General features: G+C 44.0%; 1 protein-coding gene across 1 annotated transcript; it reads left to right on the top strand.

Moving 5' to 3' along the window:
• The first annotated feature begins 11,119 nt into the window (after window positions 1–11,119).
• rtn4rl2a (reticulon 4 receptor-like 2 a) lies at window positions 11,120–14,771 on the top strand. Its single transcript, XM_030436694.1, has 4 exons — window positions 11,120–11,473; window positions 12,016–12,242; window positions 12,372–12,605; window positions 12,751–14,771. The coding sequence occupies exons 1-4, from the start codon at window positions 11,416–11,418 to the stop codon at window positions 13,603–13,605; spliced, it is 1,374 nt and encodes a 457-aa protein (XP_030292554.1). The 5' UTR covers window positions 11,120–11,415; the 3' UTR covers window positions 13,606–14,771.
• Window positions 14,772–20,153: the final 5,382 nt, after the last annotated feature.

The raw sequence follows: 20,153 nt of genomic DNA, 5'->3' as shown, positions 1-20,153 counted from the left end.
TGAGTCCGACATAAGGAATGTACATACATGTTCGGCCTCTTGGCACTGCAGTCCAGCCTTTCTAACATGGGATGTGTTAGGGTCCTGGCTTCAATTTGTTTTCATTTTACGCTCTCAGGTGAAATCACTAGGCTGGCCATGGCCTTTAAGTGTTCAAGCCAGACTAGCAGTGGCTCACATGATAACGTAATAAACTGTCGCTGACCATGAAAGTATTTCCGGCCATCAAAGAAAGCAAGGAATGGAAAGAAATGGAATGTTATCAGTTCAACTTGCGTTTATTAGTATTTTCATTATTCAATTATTGTGGGATAGGATGGAGTGAGATTGGTGGAAGTACGGTATTGTGTTTCCGAAGTGGGTAAGGTGAGGGTTGGGATCTGCAGGTAGGGGTTTCAGAGGGAAGGATGCTGAGTCCAGCCAGCAGCAGGTTTGTCCTCTGTACTGTACATTTCACTATGCACCCCCGTTTTTCCTCCCTCTCTCTCTTCTTTGACGTCTCTTTATCTTTGATTTCTTTCTCTCCACTCGTCTTCATCTCCTCCCTCTTCTCATTTTGTTTCTACTTGATCTTTCTACCTTAATCTCTTCCTCCTCGTTATCTGTCTTTTCTCTGTCTTCCTCCCTCGTCTTCTCATTCTCATTCCCCTCCTCTTTCATTTTCTCCTCCTCCTGGACCTCTATTTTGGAAGTGAGCCCCTGAAAAATAGGAAAGATCAGTGTTCAGCTGGATTTCTTTCTGAGCCAGCTGGTACGGGGTGTCCACACGAGCTCTGCTTGGCCCCCGTCTTTTTGAATTTCCCTTTTGAGGAGTTCATCCTTTTCTTTCAGCTCCTCTTAGAGCCCGCTCACCTTCGCCTGCCTGCTGGTCACCACCTGCTGCTGCTCTGCTCCTTTCATTTGATAGTGAGCTCCTGAAAAGAGAAAAACTGAACATCAAAAATGAAAAGGTTCACACAGAGAGCAACAAATATTTAAAATCAAACATTCAATGAAAATTTGTAGGCCATACATTATTAAATGTTTTGTTTCGATAAATAACATATATATATATTATATTACCTGAGTATCAAAGACCAGCAGCGACTTCTGTTTTCATTTTAATTATTTTATAAGTTTTGATTATTTTATATTTTATTTACTTTTTTCCATTTTTAATCTGATCAGTAGAATTAATCTGCTTTGGCATGGGGGGAGAAAAAAGGTGATGTCAGATGTTTTTTATTTCCCAAAGTGATTTACACAAGAAATGATTAATTTAGCATTAAACTAATCCTGTATGAAAATTGATCTGCTTTCTAATGGCTAACTATGCTTTTTTCGTAGCTAATCTTTTGACAAAATATGAAGACATAACAGCAAATAGCCTAGCTGAAAAAGTCTGTTCAGGTCAAATAAGAAAATCTCACCTCATTTCTTCCACTGGATCTTCTGTCCATGTTGGAACAGTGAAGATATCCCAGTGGCGGTAAAAACAGTTGTCCAGAGGAGCTCACCTGGAAACTGGACTGTAGTTTCATTGTTGAGCAGAGCAGACAATTTCTGTCAATGTATTATTTTTTTTCTTTTACAGAAGCACAGTTCAACATAGATGTTCAATATGGTGTCTCTGCTGACCCAGAATCCACAGTCTTAATCACATAAAACACATCCCTGGTGAAATATCTAAAGTGTTGTTTGTATGAATCAGAGGTAGCCACACGTATATCAAACTTATGATTTTGTTTCTAGCTTCTTCTAGTTTTGTTTGAAGTTACCACAGACACCAAGTATCACAAATATCAACCCTTCTGACTATAGATAAGTCATAATTATGAGAAACAGTAGAAACTATTAGATTAAAAGCCAAACTAATGATAGTGTGTGCGTTTGTGTGTGTGTCTGTGTGTGTGTGTGTGTGTGTGTAATAAAATAACTCTGTTTGTAGTTGGGTTATCAGTAACAAATTGGATTACTTTGTCAGATTACTTCATGTGTCTGGTGTGTCTGTGCACTATCTGGTCAATTTCCTTAACACCCATATTTATTTCATATTTATTATCTGTATTAAAAATCTACGTTTAAAAACAAACAAACAAACAAACAAACAAACAAAAAAAACTGCTGTTAATTTTGCACTATATCATGTAAATATGTCTATTTCTTCCCTTTTTAATTTTATTGCTATTTTTGCCATTGTTTCTGTTCTTGTAATATGTTTCTGTTTTTGTAATATTCCGTCGCTGCTGTGACAAACAAATTTCCCCATCTGCGGGACATTAAAGGATTTCCGATTCTGATTCTGATTCTGATTCTGATTCTGATTCAGATAGTGTTTTGATGGAACTTATCCGATGCTGGCGTAGCTGTTCAATGTCTGTGTGTTTTTTGTATCATAATTTCTTCAAAATAAAAATTGTTGTCCAACATTGTTCTGTGCCTCCAACACTTCTCGGCCGAATCATCTGATGCCCAAATATCAAACCTGCCTACTAATGCAATTCAGACATAGAGGTACCTGGACCTACTCTCGGAAACCCTGCGGAAAAACACCCGATTCGACTCTCTTTTTTAAACAACACACATCAAATATTGAATCCTTAAAGATAGATATCCTTCATTAAACCTCTGCATGTGGCGGAGTAATTTAAATCTGATAAGACTTGAATAATGTTCGACAGCGGCTGGTAAGAGCTGAAGGACTCTTCTTGGTCTCTGTGCGTCACATCACTGACGTCTGTCTTCATGTCACTCAGTGCACACTCCTGGAGGTTAGCATGTTATATATATACGTGTGTTAGGCTGTCTGTTGCTCCTTCTTCTCTTTTCTACCCATTGTGTTGTGAAGGATTTTTCCGCATCCCTTTCACAAGCTTGTTAAATCTTTGTCAAAGGTCATAACAAAAGAAAAAAAGTTGCAAAAGACAAGAAAAAGATCAGGATGAAGATTTTATCCTGTGGGTAATGGGGACGGGACTTGATAAGCTTTGGCTTCTCCCGCTTTTCCCTTTCGGCCATGTGTGTTGTATTATTTGAACAATGATGAAATGTGATGTTTATGAATTGACATGCCCGAAATAAATAACATAAATACACTGATTGTATTTGCAACCTTTGTGTTTTCAATTTGTTAGTTTCACGTCTCAATGAATCCACCCATCGTCATATTCATTCATTATTTCACTCATTAATTCATTCATTCGCTGGTGGAGGCAGATATTAAATCAGGATCATTTACTTTCCTTCTCCATGAAATGCCGCCTAACGGTGTGTTTTTACTGTCGAAGAGGTGCATAATTGATTTGGCAATATTATTACAGAACAGTCGCTCGTCTCAGTTAAAACCAAACTCAAAGAGACAGAGTGAAAAGGCAAAACATCTGAAGGTAAAAAATGGTAAAATCTTAAAGAGAGAAGTGTTGAGCAGAAGATGCATTCAAAGACCTCGAGGCAAAACAAGCGCAGACAACATTTGGGGGGTGGTGATGCGAAGGAGGTCTGTGTGAGTAAAATGTGTGAGAACAACTTGTGAAAAAGAATCAAACCTGTGAAGTCCAGGTGATCCAATTATAGTATGCTTCAACACCGCTTAAATCATTTCAAAGCTTCTGAGGAATGAATCAAAACAGACAATCAAACACTGTTCCAGATCAGAGGAGGCAACGAAAAAAAAAGCCGATTGTTTCCGCGTGGTAAACATGCGCTTGACTGACTGTCTGTCTTCTGCCCAACGTCATGATACAACACAGGATAATCGAGCCCAATTAAAAACAGCCAGCTGGGGCTGTGTATTTGGTTCCTGCATGATAAGGAAAGCACTATATCCTCTGCTGTGAATAATAATTCTCTCCGTTGGAAATGCTCTGAGATTATAATATGAAGTGAATAGGTTCACAGGGGGTGCGCATGGATTTTACATGGGATTTAAATCCCCATAGATAGGAGGGCGGAGTGCTATTTGCATATTTACGTGTCTCATGCAAAAGTGGTCCGGCAGGGAGAGACTTGGCTCATCAGGGGAGATGTGGCACATCTTTTCCTCACCATGCCAGTTACTTTAGCAACAAGTAAAGCCATCTTTTCATCAAGTACTGTAAATCACGACGGTTCAGGCAAACCAGCCAGAGCGCATTATAGGGAAAAACAGGAACTTAATTTATAAAAAAAGGGAATAGAATTATACATTTGTGTTTTTGGCTTAAAATTCCTGTTTTGGTGGCCAAACGTGACTGGACTAGTCTGTATGCAAATGAGTGCAAAAGATCCTCTGCAGGTGTTATGTAATTACTTTTTACACATTCATTTTCTGTCTACTGATGCCAAATAAAATTTGTCAAACACCTATATTACTCATGAAATAGTAACTAACAGAGTGATTCATTAATTGGTTTGAAACTTTGTCAAATTACATAAAAGCAGCAACACACACATTTAAACCAGAGTGGTCACAAAACTAAAAATGAGGTGAACTGAAAAAAGGGCAAGAGAGGAAATTGTGTGTATGTGTGTGTGCATCTGTATATGTATATATGTACAGTATGCACATATATGTACAGTATGTATATTGCAAAAATAATGTATTGTTCCACATCTAGACCATTTGGGAACCAGCAACCAAAGAGAGATGACCTTACATTTTCCAAAAAAAAAAAAAGAAAAAGAAATTTACATTTGCCTTTAATATGACTGTGGAGATACACGGGAGTGATGGAAAGGCAGATACGACATGCAGCAGGCAGACTGTCAACAATGCAACAAACATATCATTGCACTCATATCATTGGGGGAATCAGCTATTGTGTACACAATATCACTCACAGCCCAACTCTGACACAACTGCATCATTTTAACAATAATGTCAGTCTGAAAACTGTCAAAACATAATAAATCTAAACTTATGTCAATATGTCCTGTGGCCTAAAGCATGCTTAGAAGCTTTCCTACACGTCTATGTGCTGTGTGCGGGCTCGTCACTTGCTCAATTAGATGCCTGACGAGGATTGCTGGATTGAAACATGGCTGTTTAATAAATCTGTCAGTGTTGAGAATCATGTAGGAGACTGCACTTGATATGTCTAATATCTTTATAGCAATGTTGCGTCATTTATTCTGCCACGCACCTGCCTGTCTAACGGTGCACACAGATGCTTTATTTTGTCATGCTTTAAGGTCGATTCAATTGTAAATCTATAAGGGGGGGGGGGGGGAGGTGCTCAGAGAGAGGAAGAGCTATGATGAGAGATGGAGCGAGCAAGCAAGCAAGTGAGGGAGGGAGGGAGGAGGAGGAGGAGGGAGAGTGGAATCAAACAAACAAACACGTATGTCTGAGTGTTATACAATTGTTCTGCCCGTGATGAAAGAGGAGGAGAGGAAGTTGCATTGACCAAAGAAAGCAGAGTGAGTAGAACACACTGGATGTCTCCCAGTCATTAGGCTCTTTTATCAGGTTCACTCTGTAACCTTCTGTACTGCACATACTTCTAGATATGTATAGCCTATCCTTTGGTTCATCGTTTGGGTCTTTATTGAGGTTAAGATACCTTGGTTTATGTGAGACGGACAGTTTTATAACCAAACTACATGAAATCTGGGGGACAGTACCTCAGTGTGGCCGTAGATTAGAGGTCATATTGATGCAAGTAGTCCACTAAAACACTGTATGGACTGAGGCCTAGCCCACACACACACACACAAATATTTGGTCTCCATCCAATCTCCAATACAGGTTCTGTCTACACTCTTACATCTGAAAACTCATAGCACGTGTCTATTCATTTACATGGGGCATGCATGAACATTAACATTCATATAGCACATGCTGCTGTAACCAGATTCTGCACTCTGTGGTTGGTTGTTCAGAGTAATTGCTGAAAAAATACTGTGAATGATTTTTACTTTAATTCATTTTACTTTCATTCCATTTAACAGGACAAGAATGATGAAAAGCGGTGAAGCGTGACTGTTCACAGAGCCCTCCTGCGTCATGCTATTTTTTATTACAATATTGTCAGCAGACGGGTTTTTGTCTCTCTTTTCAATTGTTGTATTTTCAATGTAGGTTTGTGTTCTGCCAGCCTAGACCTAAAAACCGAAAGTGGAGATGTTTCCAATAGGTCTGTTTTGAGTGACCTAAAACACATAAAAAAGCTAAGTCTGTGTGTAACATCTGTGTGTGTGTGGACAGGGCCTGATATAGCAGGGCCTTAAAGGTGCCCTGTGGGTTCCCATTTTCTTTGAATCGAGACACACAAGACAGCAACACATATTTCTGCCATCAGCTCCATGCTCATCTCCTGACTGACAGCTGATGGCAGACAACCTTTTATAGGGAATGATATGCACTCAGCACCTCAAAGGTACGGGCAATATATTTTGGTAAGAAACATAAACCGAAATGAAACCTTTGCTTCAACAATCCCACCCTCCTCCTTTCTAGTTCAGAGTCCCATCATCGCTGAAAGGTTAAAATGGTCTTCAGTGTCTTGCTTTGGCCTCACGCTGTATACCTGCAATACTTGTATTCTGTATTGTGCTCCCTGCTTTAACCCTCACACCTCCACGACTAAGTAGCTTGATTGCCAGTGACCCCCAAAATGACATTACTGTTGCAACATACCAGCAGCATAGCATACTGGACGGTCATTATACTGTGGCAGGTTGGTTAGGGTGAGACTCAAAAAGTACTTGGTAAAGTTAAGGCAGAAAACTACTTGGTTATGTTAAGACACTAAATCGTCTGGGTTAGGTTTAGGCACCCTAACGCATGAAAACATATGCAGTGCACAGAAGGGGAGAAGAACACTGCTGTCAGTCGGGGCTGATGGATACATTTTTGCCCTACAGGCAGGTTAATGCCTCCATACTCATTGAACTCCCAGGAAATTTCGAGGACACACCAGATACAACACTACTACGATAAAACTTAACAAATGTTCTTGGATACTCCACTAGGATTACAAGAAATCCCTGTTGAACACGGAATGTTTCACTTTAAATTGGATGATATTTAAGCACAGCGAGGAAAAACCCCCCAAAACGATGAAAACAATGACACGAAAGTGATGACGACCTCCTGATCAAGTCAGTCTGGCATCTTAGAAACTCGATCACTTGCTGCCTTAAAAGAAGAGAAAACTCATTTCATGTCACTCCAGCAGCCATTGTGCTGCAGACAGTGTGCCAGCGTGTGGAAGAGAAAAAAAGCAGCAGTATATGGTTTGGCGGAAGTGGTGACGCCATGGCAGGATGAAAAACTGGCAAAAAAAAAGAGGGAGGGAGTGCTGGAAGACAAAGAGATTAGAAAATGAGGGGGGGGGGGGGAGCGACGCCGTAGAATAGCACGGTGACAATTGGAGAGGCGCTGAAAGATAACGCTGCCTCTGTGAGTGCGTCTATGAGAGGTAGACGGACCGTGCCAGTGAGCAACGTGTTCGAGTTTCCTACAAAACAATATGTGTTGAGTCACCTTCTAGAAGTATTTCGTCTTTGTCTCGCTGTTGATGTGCGTGACACTTCGCTGTCTTGTCTTGTTTGCTTCTCAGAGTGTGTCACTGTATGTTCCCGTATCTCTGTCTGCATCAGCCTTGTACATCACGCTGTCTGTAGTAACCACGAGGAGGTGTGCGCGCGCTTATCCTGTGTGTGTCTTTTGTGCTCACTAATGAGACAGAACATGTGAAAGTCATCCTCCATTAAAAGCGTCATCATTGAATCAATAACACTCGAGGATGGCGCTGAAGAGAAACAAGAGAAGAAGTGTTGTGAAGCCAGAAACAGGAGCCGCAGCTCAATAACAAGGAAATCTTACTTATATTTAATAACTTCTTTGAAGGCCGGGGAACAGAACCGTAACCTTGGCAACAGACACACCTCAACTATCCCATCAGCTTTACCCACATCTACTCGGTGTGAAAGCTTTGACGTCACGCAGGAGTGAATTGCGCAGCCACACCTGTAGCAGTGAATCCCGCGGGCAAATTCGTATCAGCTGACTGGGCGTCCAATCAGTGTATTTCAGGGTGTCTGACACCACAGAGCGAGATAACAAGCCGCCTTTCTTCTGGCTGGTTGCAGTGACGCACTCCTCGGTTGGTAACTAACAGTTGATCAAAGCCGGGCAGAGTGTGGATAAAGAGATACAGCAGTGCGCAGACAGGAGGACGGAGAGACGGGCTGGCTGATGTGGCGGGGCGGGTGCGGGCCGGGGGGAAACCTCGGTGTGTTTTTTGCGTGCGGGGAATACACAAACACGACGTGGCGACCGTCGCACTCAATGTGGAGACGGCGCCTACGCAGTAGCGCCAACCTGCTGTGTGGGTGACTGGCACAACACGGCTTGACTGACACTCGGCGGTGGCATTTAGACAAAGTTGTGCCACGGCGGGGAGGCACGCAAGCGCACATGCACACTGACACACACAGTCGCACAGCTGGTGTGGTGGGTGTGTGTGATGGGGAGGCCTGCGAGGTGTTGGTCCCGGATGGCCAGTGGGCAACGAGACTCAAACACAAGTCCCGATAAGGACAAAGCAGGAGGTGTGAGGGAACAACAGCGCACGCCGGCTGACGGATCCCCTCACTTACTCATTTGTTTATCACTGCCTGTGGCTCATTTGGCATTGTGCGGAATGAAGTGTGTGTGTACTGTACTGTATGGTGTGTGTGTGTGTGTGTGTGCATCCACATATACACCCTTACATGTGACTATTCCTTCATTCATACACTCATCTGTTGTGTGTTACTATGAATGGATGAGCCTCTGTTGTCTTCCTCCTCACTATGTCTGGGTCTGAGCAGCATTCCACTCATTTCTAACACCACACACTCGCAGAAATAAACTTGAATTACTCTCCAAGGTCGACTCTGGCTTATTCTACTGCTCATCACATTGCCAGAGCCTCACTCACTGCAATGATGCAACGATGATTTGCTCCTATTCTTATTAAAAGTGTCTCGCTTGTCCAATGTTCAGCAAACAGCATGCTCTTTAGAAACCACGCCAGTACAATCCATGCATTCATACACCTCTATGGGCTCTTTCTACAGCTCTCTACGCAACCAAGGACCGCACGGAGACGGAGCCTACAAGGCAAAACTAATTAAAGGGTAAGAGCAACAGAAAAATGATCACCGCCATGCTGATGGAAAGCCGGGTGAACTTGCGTGATTCACAAAACATTTCCGGAGCCTCGCAGCCAAACAGTGTTGCAAGCATTCTCCGAAACAACTGGAGTAGATGGGGACTCGTTTTAGAGCGTAAAAACCTAAAGATGAAACAGCTCGTACAGCGTAATCCAAGTCTCAAGAAGCCCAGGGATTCAAATTTGAGCCAAAATGAATGCCTCTCGGGTCCGAAGAGGGTGCATGAGTTTGAACCCTTGGCTCAATGTACACACATTTGTTATTTTATCAACCAGCAGTTTAGGATCTCAGGGCTTCTGGAGACCTGGATTATGCCAGACCGGCTGTAGCGGGGCGTCTTGTGTTTTTTTCCGTCTTTTCTTTCTTATTCTTTTTACGTTTGGAAACAAGTCCCCATCTGCATTTTTTCTGCGCCGGCGTTTTGCTGGGAAGCTCCAGAAAGCATTGGGATAGGCAAATAATGACTAAATGTTCACTTTTGGCTGAACTTAACCTTTTACGATCATTTCATGTGGCCCTATGTAGCATAAAGCAGCAATTTACATGTATTAATCACTTTCGTTTTATCGGCCACAGTGAACAGATTGTACTGTGACGTGGTAATGACACCTTCCCCGGCTCTCTCGGTTGCCTATACAAGCCCGTGGACCATTTGTCAAAGCTGTTCAATGCTGCTGGACTGTGGATTTGTTTAGTGATGGACTCGGGGCAGATCTTACCGAGACAGTCCGGAGAATGCGACTTCAAGCATTCTCTAGAGTGCCTCATCTCAGTTCCTTTTAACATCAATGAGGTCATAACACAAGCTCAGGAATCCTTGTCATAAGTGAATAAACAAGCTGTTCTCAGAGGAAGATAAGGTCCCCAGAACACTGTCTGAAGCTAGAAAGGTGGCAGGGTCCGCCACGTATAAACCAAGTAAAACAGTATGAAATTGTGTTGTCCTTAAAGGTCAGTTTCTTTATTCAGTCATGACAAAAAAGTGGTCATTTTTTTTCTTTTTTTTAAGTTTGTTAGGCATAAAAAAATAAAAAAATCAGGATCTTTGTCTTCTGGTTAAAATGTCGTCCCCGAAACCACACAGTGCACCGCAAACAACATCTTCCATACACAGTACATTTGATCAATGACAGTTATATGTATCACTCTCTATCACTGTCACGGTCGATGCTATCCTGCTATCTTACAGTTGGTGGTCGGACACAAGCAGTGACAGCTTGAGGCACACACACACACACACACACACGGACACACTCAACAGACTTGTAAGTGGCATGCATATTAAGACATCTGCTGTGTTTTGCTGCCTTTCTGCTTTCTGGCTTCATTAATAACCCGTTCCCCCCATTTGTGGACTTAATTAAAAACATCTGAGGCAGTGCGATCAAAACAGAGACACCAAATATGAGGATCCACTTCTACAGAGTTTGTGTTAATGTCCTCAAACAGCAGATAGCCCCCTCCCTCTTCATTTGTGACCACTCTTCCCCCTGTTGAGCCAATTAACTCCACTTCATCTCTCCATCATCAGCAGAATTATGTCAGGAGCTAATTAAAGTACAAAAAGCATGACTGGAGCATGTCGTAGTTAACCTCCACAACAAATACTACTCAGCCACGGTTGTTTTGAGTAACTCTCTCTTGGCACTGATTCTCCCATGTAGCTGAATCATAATTCGGGGGCATCCTCCGTTCCTAACGCAGAACCATCCCAGCCTTCATCTCTTTCTCTCTGTCTGGCTGGTGCGCGCCGGAAACGCAGACCATAACGGTCTCTAAGAGAGCCGGCCAGGAAACGAGCCGCGCGCTCTTCTTCTCCTCCGCTCCTCCACAGAGCCCAGTCATTATTACCGGGCACGGTGCCTTGCTCTCCACCCCCCTCCCTTCCCCGTTCCTACTTTCACTCACCCTCCCCACACTGTTTCTACTTTCATTCACCCCCCCTTCCTCTTGTTCCAACGTGCGTCGAGAAGAGTCTCCTCCTCTCACCGACTCTGAGCGCACGTCTCCAACCAGTCCTTACGCGCGTACAAGCTCTCCACGAGAATCCCCTGCGGTCGGCCCCTCCCCTTTCCGTTTCTTGCCGCCCTCACTCATTCATGACCCGGGATCCGTGACGTAGGAGATTCCACGGTGCCCACTGCCGTAGGCAATAACGAGAGGCTCGAGTATATATGGGACAGTGGTAGCCATCAACCGGCACACTCTCAGTCGCTCCGACTTCGGGAACCAGGGCATCAGCGGAGATAGCAGGCTTTACTTCTTAGGCTAACTCGCTTTGGGCTTTGGTTCAGGATGGAAACCTCTACGATTTCTCGTAGCCGACGATGCTCCATCATGCGCACCTACAAAAGTAAGTTTCTCCTCTCTGTCTTCTTCTTTTGGATACCTCTCGGAAACTTAACGCATAGAGTTAACGCAGCCTTTCATCACTTGTACAACCATTTCTACGTGTTTTGTAAATCTAAGAAAAGTTGTGATACTTTAAGATTTTAGACCTAAATGGAAAATGGATACATGATTGGGTAAACTCAGAGTTTCAGTCGGAAAATGACTTATCCCGTGACTTACAATAGTTACATTTGAGTGTGTGAAGCGGAATATGAGACGAAGTTTTCATTGACTCTGAGAAATAGCTGCTCCGACTGAACGCTTTAGTGATGGAGCTGTGCGTAATGGTCGGTGCAAGTGTGGCGCTGAAGCGTAAACTTCACCTGTTGTTGCTCGAGATGAAAATCCAGCTAAAATACCACTGGATGCATGCAGCAATAGCAAAATAAGCGCAATATTCAGCCGTTTGGACTCAGTGTGAGGATGAAATGTGTGGTAAAGGATGACTTCAGCACCTCGGACAGCTCCCGCTCACCGCTCCTCTCCCTGCTCTCTTCCTTCCAGGCGGTCTCTCCCTCTGGCTGGTGGTGTGGCTGGTCCTCGGCAAGCCAAGTCCGGCGTCGGCGTGCCCGCATCACTGCGTGTGCTACCCGACTCCCATGACTGTGAGCTGCCAGGCGCAGAACTTCACCGCCGTCCCGGTCGGAGTGCCCTATGAGTCACAGCGCGTGTTCCTCCAGAACAACCGGATCACGGAGCTCAGAGTTGGCTCTTTTGGCTTCGGTACTCAGGTAAGAAGGAAAATGACCAACGGTTCAATTTGAACATGCTTTAAATTTCTTCACATCTGAAGTGAAGTCATATCCACTGAAAGGAGAAAAATAGTCACCGTTCAATCTCTGTATTTTCCTCTGTATCAGGTTCTGTGGCTGTTCTCCAACAACATCACGTGGATTGAAGCTGGGGCCTTCAGTGAGCTGAGGGACTTGGAGGAGTTGGACCTCGGGGACAACCCCAACCTCCACAGGCTGGAGGGGGGAGCCTTCCGCGGCCTAGAGAAGCTCCAGAGCCTCCACATGCACCGCTGCAAGCTCACTGCCCTGCCCCATGACATCTTCCACAAGCTGTACAGCCTGCAGTTCCTCTATTTGCAGGTAGGGGGAGACATATTAGTACATGCACACAACTCTGACACACACACGTGCAGCCACCCACCCACACACACACATACACAGCACTACACATGACCAGTTAAAGATATTGCAATCTCAAATCTTCTTCTTCTCTTCCCCCCCTCAGGAGAATAATCTTCACTTCCTGCAGGACGACATCTTCTCTGACCTCATCAACCTGAGCCAGCTTTTCCTGCATGGCAACCGTATCCGCACCCTCTCCGAGAACGTGTTCCGCGGCCTGGTCAACCTTGACCGCCTCCTCCTCCACGACAACCGCATCAGGCAGGTGAACCGCCGCGCCTTCCGCGACCTCGGCCGTCTCACCATGCTCTTCCTCTTCAACAACACCCTGGCAGAGCTGCCCAGCCAGGCCCTGAGAGACACGCAGGGCATCGAGTTCCTCCGCCTCAACGCCAACCCCTGGTCCTGCGGCTGTGAGGCCCGCGCCCTGTGGGAGTGGTTCCGCGAGGCCCGCGTCTCCTCATCCGAGGTCATCTGCGCTTCCCCTTCGACCCGCCGTGGCCAGGACCTCCGCTTTCTCAGGGAGATGGACTTCGCCCTCTGCCCCCTGCCCGACCCCGGCTCCATCGCTGGCTCCACCACCACCACCTTCAGCACCAAAACCCGCTGGTGGTTCCACAAGAACAAGCCCCAGTCATCCACAAAAGGCGTCTTTGAGAAAGCTTCCGAGACTGTCAAGGCTGGTTTGTACGGGAAAGGCCCATCCACGACCACCTCAGTAGTCAAGTACGAGCTGGGTGAGGAAGAGCTGGCGCTGCCCAAACTCGACCCAGAAGAGTACTGGGCAAACTACGGCAACGAGGACTCAGGTGTCACCCTGCGATGCTTCGAGCTCGAATGTCCACCTGAGTTCGACACGCCTTCATCCGCCTCCTCCCCCTCATCGTCCTCGCCCTCCTTCCTCTTACTAGTAGCCCTCTCTGTATTCAGCCTCAGCCTCCACCTTCTTTTCGGCTGAATCTGACTCTTAGCAACACTCCCCTTTCCCTTCCAGCCTGTTTTAAAGGCTGCGAAGACCTCTGTTAGACTCTTGATACCCTCTTTGCCCTCTTTGCTGTAAGCCAATCCTCAAGGCACAGCGAGGGAGATAGGGGGACGGTTAGATTCTGAATCTACCACTTACAGGGCTTAACACTTTTCAGGGCTGCTAAGAGTTCTTTAGCTAAGGTCACATTTATCTATAATAGTCTGCAGGTGAGGCTTTCTGCGTCTCGCCTGTATGATGTCATGATTCCCTGCAATCAGGGCTACGAGGGCTGAGTCCATTAATAACATCAGCGGGATTTGATAGCAGTTGTGAACGATGTTGTCAGTCTTTGTCACCTCGACTTAGTTAATACTACTAGTGCTATTATAGTGCATCCAATTAACTGGCTGCTACAATGCTACAATTACTGTTAGAACCTGTGCACAGTAATGACAATACTGTAACCACTTAAAGTGTTATGTAAATAGGTCTGTATTTTTGTGAGTGTTCTAACTGATATCTGTGGTCCGACACTTTCACCTTCATCTAGATCCAGGTAATACTTTGCAGGCAAGTGCTTCGTAGCCAGGCTGACAGTTTACTGTGAGAGAGAGGAGAGGAAAATCTACTGTGAAGCCGTGAGGGGAGGGGAAAGACGGAGAAGGGAACACATGGATGCCAACCAAGAAGGAAGGGTGACAAGTAAAATAAGAGGGAGAGGAAGGGAGTGGGGTTTTAAAGACGCAGGATTAGATAGAGGAAGAGACGAAAGCAAAGGGAGGAGGGAGGAAGGAAGGAGGGAGGAGGAAGGAGGGAGGGAGGATGGGGATGGTGTTCATGCAGCAATAAGAGCAGAACAGGGAGAAGATGGCGCGACACTACAGTATCCGAGACAGTGCTGGCCGTAGAAGCAGCAACACGCAGGAGAAGAGTAATAAATCCACTCATCAATAGTTGTTCCATCATCATCCCTCATTCTCTGTAAATACAGTGTCGCCCGCGACAACCACAGGGAAAGAATTCTTCCTGTCAGGAAGCCAGAGATTTTGGGGTTTTTGGATGTCTTTCTGTGACATATTGATATAATGTGTAAAGATTGTTGACTTGGATGCAAAATGAAGATCTTGATATAAAAGATACACCGAATATTTCCTGAATCATGCTGTCTATCTTTACTTTTCTTTGCTTAAATTATTTCTTAAAAGGATGCAACACAAGGTCATTTTAGGGTTGACTTCAATGCACCCAAAAAAGTAGCACTGCGTGTGACTAACGCGTGACTAAATCGGACTTTGTGGACTGTGAGCTTGAGGTCACTCAGAATGTCTCTGGCTGTGATGGGCATCTGTCTTGTCTGTGTCTGTGGATAAATGAGGCTGAATGGATTCACAGGCTGGCGGCGCCGCAAAAGGCAAATACGTCAGCAGTTCTGTCACTCGACTGACTCATCGGTGGGCGATGCCAGATGGACAAAGAAGGTGTGAATCCTCCGATTTGTAAATACACCAAGAGAGCAATGACAGAGTCTGGTGACTGTCAGAGCAGGAGACCGGTTGGGGATGGCAGACTGACGTGCAGACGGACTGATGGAGATGGTATGGAGTTACAGAAGAGGGGGTTTAAAAAAACAATCAAACATGCAGGCGAGGGAACTGTTAATGCTGAGTGCGCAGAAAAGAAGAAGAAATGTTCCGAGAGTGCCGCGGCAGCAGTGCGGTGAAAGAGAGAAGTAACCAAATATAGGCATCCACAGGGTTTATTCATCCCTCCCTCGTTAAAACCAATTTCCGCCTCGCCTTGTAGGAAGCGAGATGCTGTCGGCGTGCTGATGTATAGCAACTCCTTCTCTTCATTCCTATGTTTGCCCACTGATTTCCTGAAGCTCTCTCCATCCCTCAGTGGCAGAGGAACGTTGTAAGGAGAGATGGTCCCCAGCTCCAATAGAGGTGACGGGGGCCAAGGCCGAGATGTAGTGGGAGTGAGAGAGTAGGAGGTAGTGTTCGAGAGGTAAACACAGGCACACACAGATCTGCTCACAAAGCCAGTTAGCCTTGCTTCAGTAGAAACAACCGTGTGCAGTCTTTTTAAATCTCTAACTGGTATTGAGAACTACAGAAAAATGACCAATCCTTTTAGCCGTTTTCTCAATGGAGCTCTGGACTAAGAACGATTTAAGGAAATATTCGGTGTAGTCTCGATGTGCAGTCTCTAATTGAGTAATTGGTCAAACTGAGCCCGGGTGCTCTTCAGTGGCCATGACAGTGAGGTCACTGTCAGGCGACCAAAGTGCCAGTTATACCATTTCCCCAGCTCCCTTGTACGAGTTCGTCGGTGTGCACGTTCTGTGCTGTGTTTTGTATCAGAGAAAAAGATATGATGATTCTATATGACAGATCGACTTCTTTATATATTTATGATGTAAAATGTAAAAATGTTGTTGGAGGATGCAGCATAAAGAAAGAATAAATTCATACTTGATTTAAACTAAAATGATTATGTGTGGGCGTTTTCATTCTATGTCTTGGTGATCGTCCAGTCAAACACACAGAGCAATCAAAGCGTGCACACACACACACACACACACACACACGGACACACAGACACAGTTGCCATTGTGTAAGTCCTACAGGCAGTTGTCCAGCTTTCTCAACTGTGCAACTATTCAGCTGGGAAAAGAACAGAACGAGGAGATGAAAACACAACACGAGCCGTGTAAACTTTGTTACTATTTAGCCACAATTGAAGCACAGTGACACTATACAGTACCATCACATTATAAACAACGCCTGCTCTGGCAATATGTTGATGTCGCTGCAGTGTAATAAGTCACACAACAGTAGTACTTTAGTAATAAAGATTAACCTGAACATTGTTGCGCACCACCTTTAGACATAAGATTATTGTTGAGATGACTAAAAAAAAAGAATTAAAACACAGATAGTCTAAATTAGGGATACTATCCAAATACATACACCCAAAAATAAAAAAAAGAAAATGTAAAATGTTCCACTAGTTTACAATGATTTGGGCACATTAAAACACTCCTGAAGTTGTAGTAGGTAAATATCGATAAGGATAGGATCTCTTTCATTGGAACTGAAATACCAACACTTTGAGTTAACCTAAAGGGTAGGGTCACACCTTTTGTCACTCCACTGTTCACATCTTTTAATTTAATACAGTAAGCCTTATCATATGCACATATGTGACCAATTTGATAAAAGTTATGACGCTGTGTAAAATATGATTAAGACACAATGTGATCATTTACTCATCCTTTTTGACAAATGCTTGATTGAAAACAGCACAAAGAAAAAAATGCTCAATGTTTTACCTGGTTAACTTTATTCATTTTAGTAAATAAATGCTTTCATTGAATTTGATGCCAGCAAGATGTTTCATTGGACAGGCAGAGGCCCCATCTGGGATTTGGTGCCCCATGAAAAAATATCACAATGGCCCCATTTACCACAATGCAATAATTTGTAATTTTGGATTCATTCTTATCTCCCCGCTGTATTTGTTTTCACATAACTGTTTTGTGTTAACAAGCTACTCAAACTGATTCCCCACAAAGTCTACATCTGTAGATGTCATTAAAGGGCCATAACTCAGTCTGCACCGAACCATCTGACTCGAAGGGATTATTTTAGTGTTGGCTATAACTTTCATACAGACTGAGTCGCTTGATGCTTCAAACTGTCCAGCATCCAACACAGTCCAGAGGCTGTTTCTGTTTTATATGTGGAAAAATAATTACAATGTTTGATTGAAAGATTACGTTTTCTTTCTTGAGTGAGAAATTCCCACAAACCCCTGCAATGATGCTTACTCACATGTCATTCAACACAATGTTTCTCACCTTCTCGAGATGGTTCATTGGGCTGGGGAAGGCTATGGACACCTGATTTAGTATAATTAGGTTGCTAAAACTCTTACCTGCACTGATCCAATGTAGGTTAGACAGGAGTGAAATGTAACTGTGAATATGTAGCTTATTTCACTGTGGACATCATGCTAACAGGTTCATTTCAACCAATCACAGACTAAATCCACTTTTATCGAGAAAAACTGGGTGTACTGTTGTCCTTCCTTTTCTCTCTCCTGTCTTTCCTTTTATGGAGGCTGACGGCGGTGCTCCTACTGGAGCTAACTGTGCAACTCCTACCTGCTAACAAGCACCTCAGGCAGGTCTGTACCATTTCATGCAGATACAGGGGGGTTGTCAATGTGGATGTTTAAGAAGTAAAGACAAAGAGGCTGTTCATTTTATTACCATATTTTGAATACATCGTGTTAATTATGATGTGTTAATCATTTAGTATTGTTTTTTCCTATCCTAATTTTTGGGGGCCCCTGTCAGTCATGGCTCCTTAGAATTGTCCTAAGGGGTCCTCTCAATTTTCCGGTGGCTGTAATCTTTCCTCAAGGTAACAAAAGGCTTTAACAGTCTGAGGATTGCTTGGAATGAAAATGTTAATCTGATTATGTTGGGAAATGTGTAGGAAATGTTATTACATTCACCGTCTTAGTTTAGTGTGTGGGCATGCTAATTAGCACTTAAAACAATGTTAACTTTTTAATTTGGCCTTAAATTACACTATTTAACAAAGTAACTTTCCTAGCTGATGGAGGTAGTAGTCAAGGGGTGGTAAACATAATAAAAATGGTTGTTAAGATATTTATACCTAAGTGGTGGACTGACTATCCAACACTGCCATCCAATAGCTAAATAGTCCCACAGGGTAATTTGGATAATCCACAAACCCCAATGTGTGTGGACCATTATTCATAGGAACTGTTTATTGTTACATTGGTTTCTGGCATTGTCTACGCTCACTCACTGGCATGGCTGGTATCTATGATGAGCTAATTTAAAGAAGTCAACAATGGCTCAGAGTTTTGGGCTGGCAGGTAAATACACAAACACAATTATTTGGTAGGCAAATGAAGACGTGTGCTTTTTGCTCATGCACAGTTCAGCCAGGCACAAATCTTCAAGACAAAGTAACAATTTCTATCTGACAAAAATCCTAACTCTGTAAAAACAGTTTGTCTTCATCCTGAGCAAACACCACACGCACACACACACACACACACACACACACACACACACACACACACACACACACACACAGACCACACCGTGTGGCACGGAGCTCACTCAGTGGAATCACAGCTTGTCATGCCTATATAAGGATGAAACAAGCACATCAGACATCCCTCACATTCCCATTGGTCTCCAAGCTTTTGTGTGGCAGAAAAAATTCCATGACGCACCTTCTTCGTAGACTACATATAAACTGTGTGGGTTCCATTGGACGCCGTCCATGTCACTCAACCATCAGCACAGTCGAAGGCGGGACATGAACGCTTTCTGTGGAAGCCACACTACAGTATGTTGAATACATGAATATTAATAATAACCAGTCTATGCATGAGAAGAGAGGGAGCAAAGGCGAGATGGGGAGGGAGGGAGGCTGTCTGCAGAGGGCTTCTTCAAGTGCGTCACTACTTTGTCGCAACTTCCCTCCACCTGCTGAGCCCCCCGTCCCTCTCTCCGTCTCCCACTCCCTCACACACAAACACACACATAATCACAAACATGCAAACAATCTCTCACTTTCTCAGGCACATACGCAATTTACACTTTGTTCACACTTTAGTTCAGGAGTTGAATATATGCAACCCCTCTGACTCTTCTGTCACAAATCTGGCATCTTATTCACTTCTCATCAGCGGCGCTCTGCGCTCCTTGCTTTCACACATCCCCTCTTTTCTCTGAAGCTTCCTTGACGTCATGTACTCTCCTCATCGCCTTACATCTCAACACTTTTGTCTGTTGCCTGTTTTTTTTCTAAGATGCGACCTCCAACATGAGCTGACAAGCTCCACTGATTCATGGCTTCTCTCACACTCAGTCCTAGAGTTTTCTGGAAATGTGCCGCTTCTGTCCTCAAATCTTGTCTGTCTGACTATTTGATCTGAAGCTCTTTTTACTGATGTTTTCTCTTCATAAATTTGCACATTATTCTGTTTTTCCTTTGAAAAGCCCTTTTAGCACATCTTTGTTATTTGTGCCCTTTTTGTCTTCTTCACAGTCGATGGGAATCTTTCCATATCAAAGAGAGCGGAACAGAAGATGGTTGCTGCAGCAAGCCAACATGAGAGAAAGACTTTTGATCTGGTGCATACATGTAACACTTGTTGGTTTCTTTATATTAAAGTATGCATATTTCTTCTTTAGGTTATGCCGGGAAAAAAGTTTACATTACAAGCAATAGTGCATGCAAATCAGACCAACAACTAGCACTTTAATGGAGCTCATGTTGTTTTTACACCTACGTGGAAAGATCTAAGGCTGTTACATAGATACACATGCGTGAATGATCATGTCAAGCAATGTAGAAGAGACCTCCTGTGCAAATGAATACTAGGAACAGGCTGTTCATTGTGTGTGTGTGTTACAAAGAGACAGAAAAAGGTTAAAAGTCGCTGACGCCAATATGGGGTGGAAAACAGAGCTCGCTGTTGACAGC

Source organism: Sparus aurata, chromosome 1, assembly GCF_900880675.1.
Source record: "Sparus aurata chromosome 1, fSpaAur1.1, whole genome shotgun sequence".
NCBI classification, from domain to species: Eukaryota; Metazoa; Chordata; class Actinopteri; order Spariformes; family Sparidae; genus Sparus; species Sparus aurata.
Note: the sequence above shows the minus strand (reverse complement) of the source record. Positions and strands in the feature narration are given on the sequence as shown.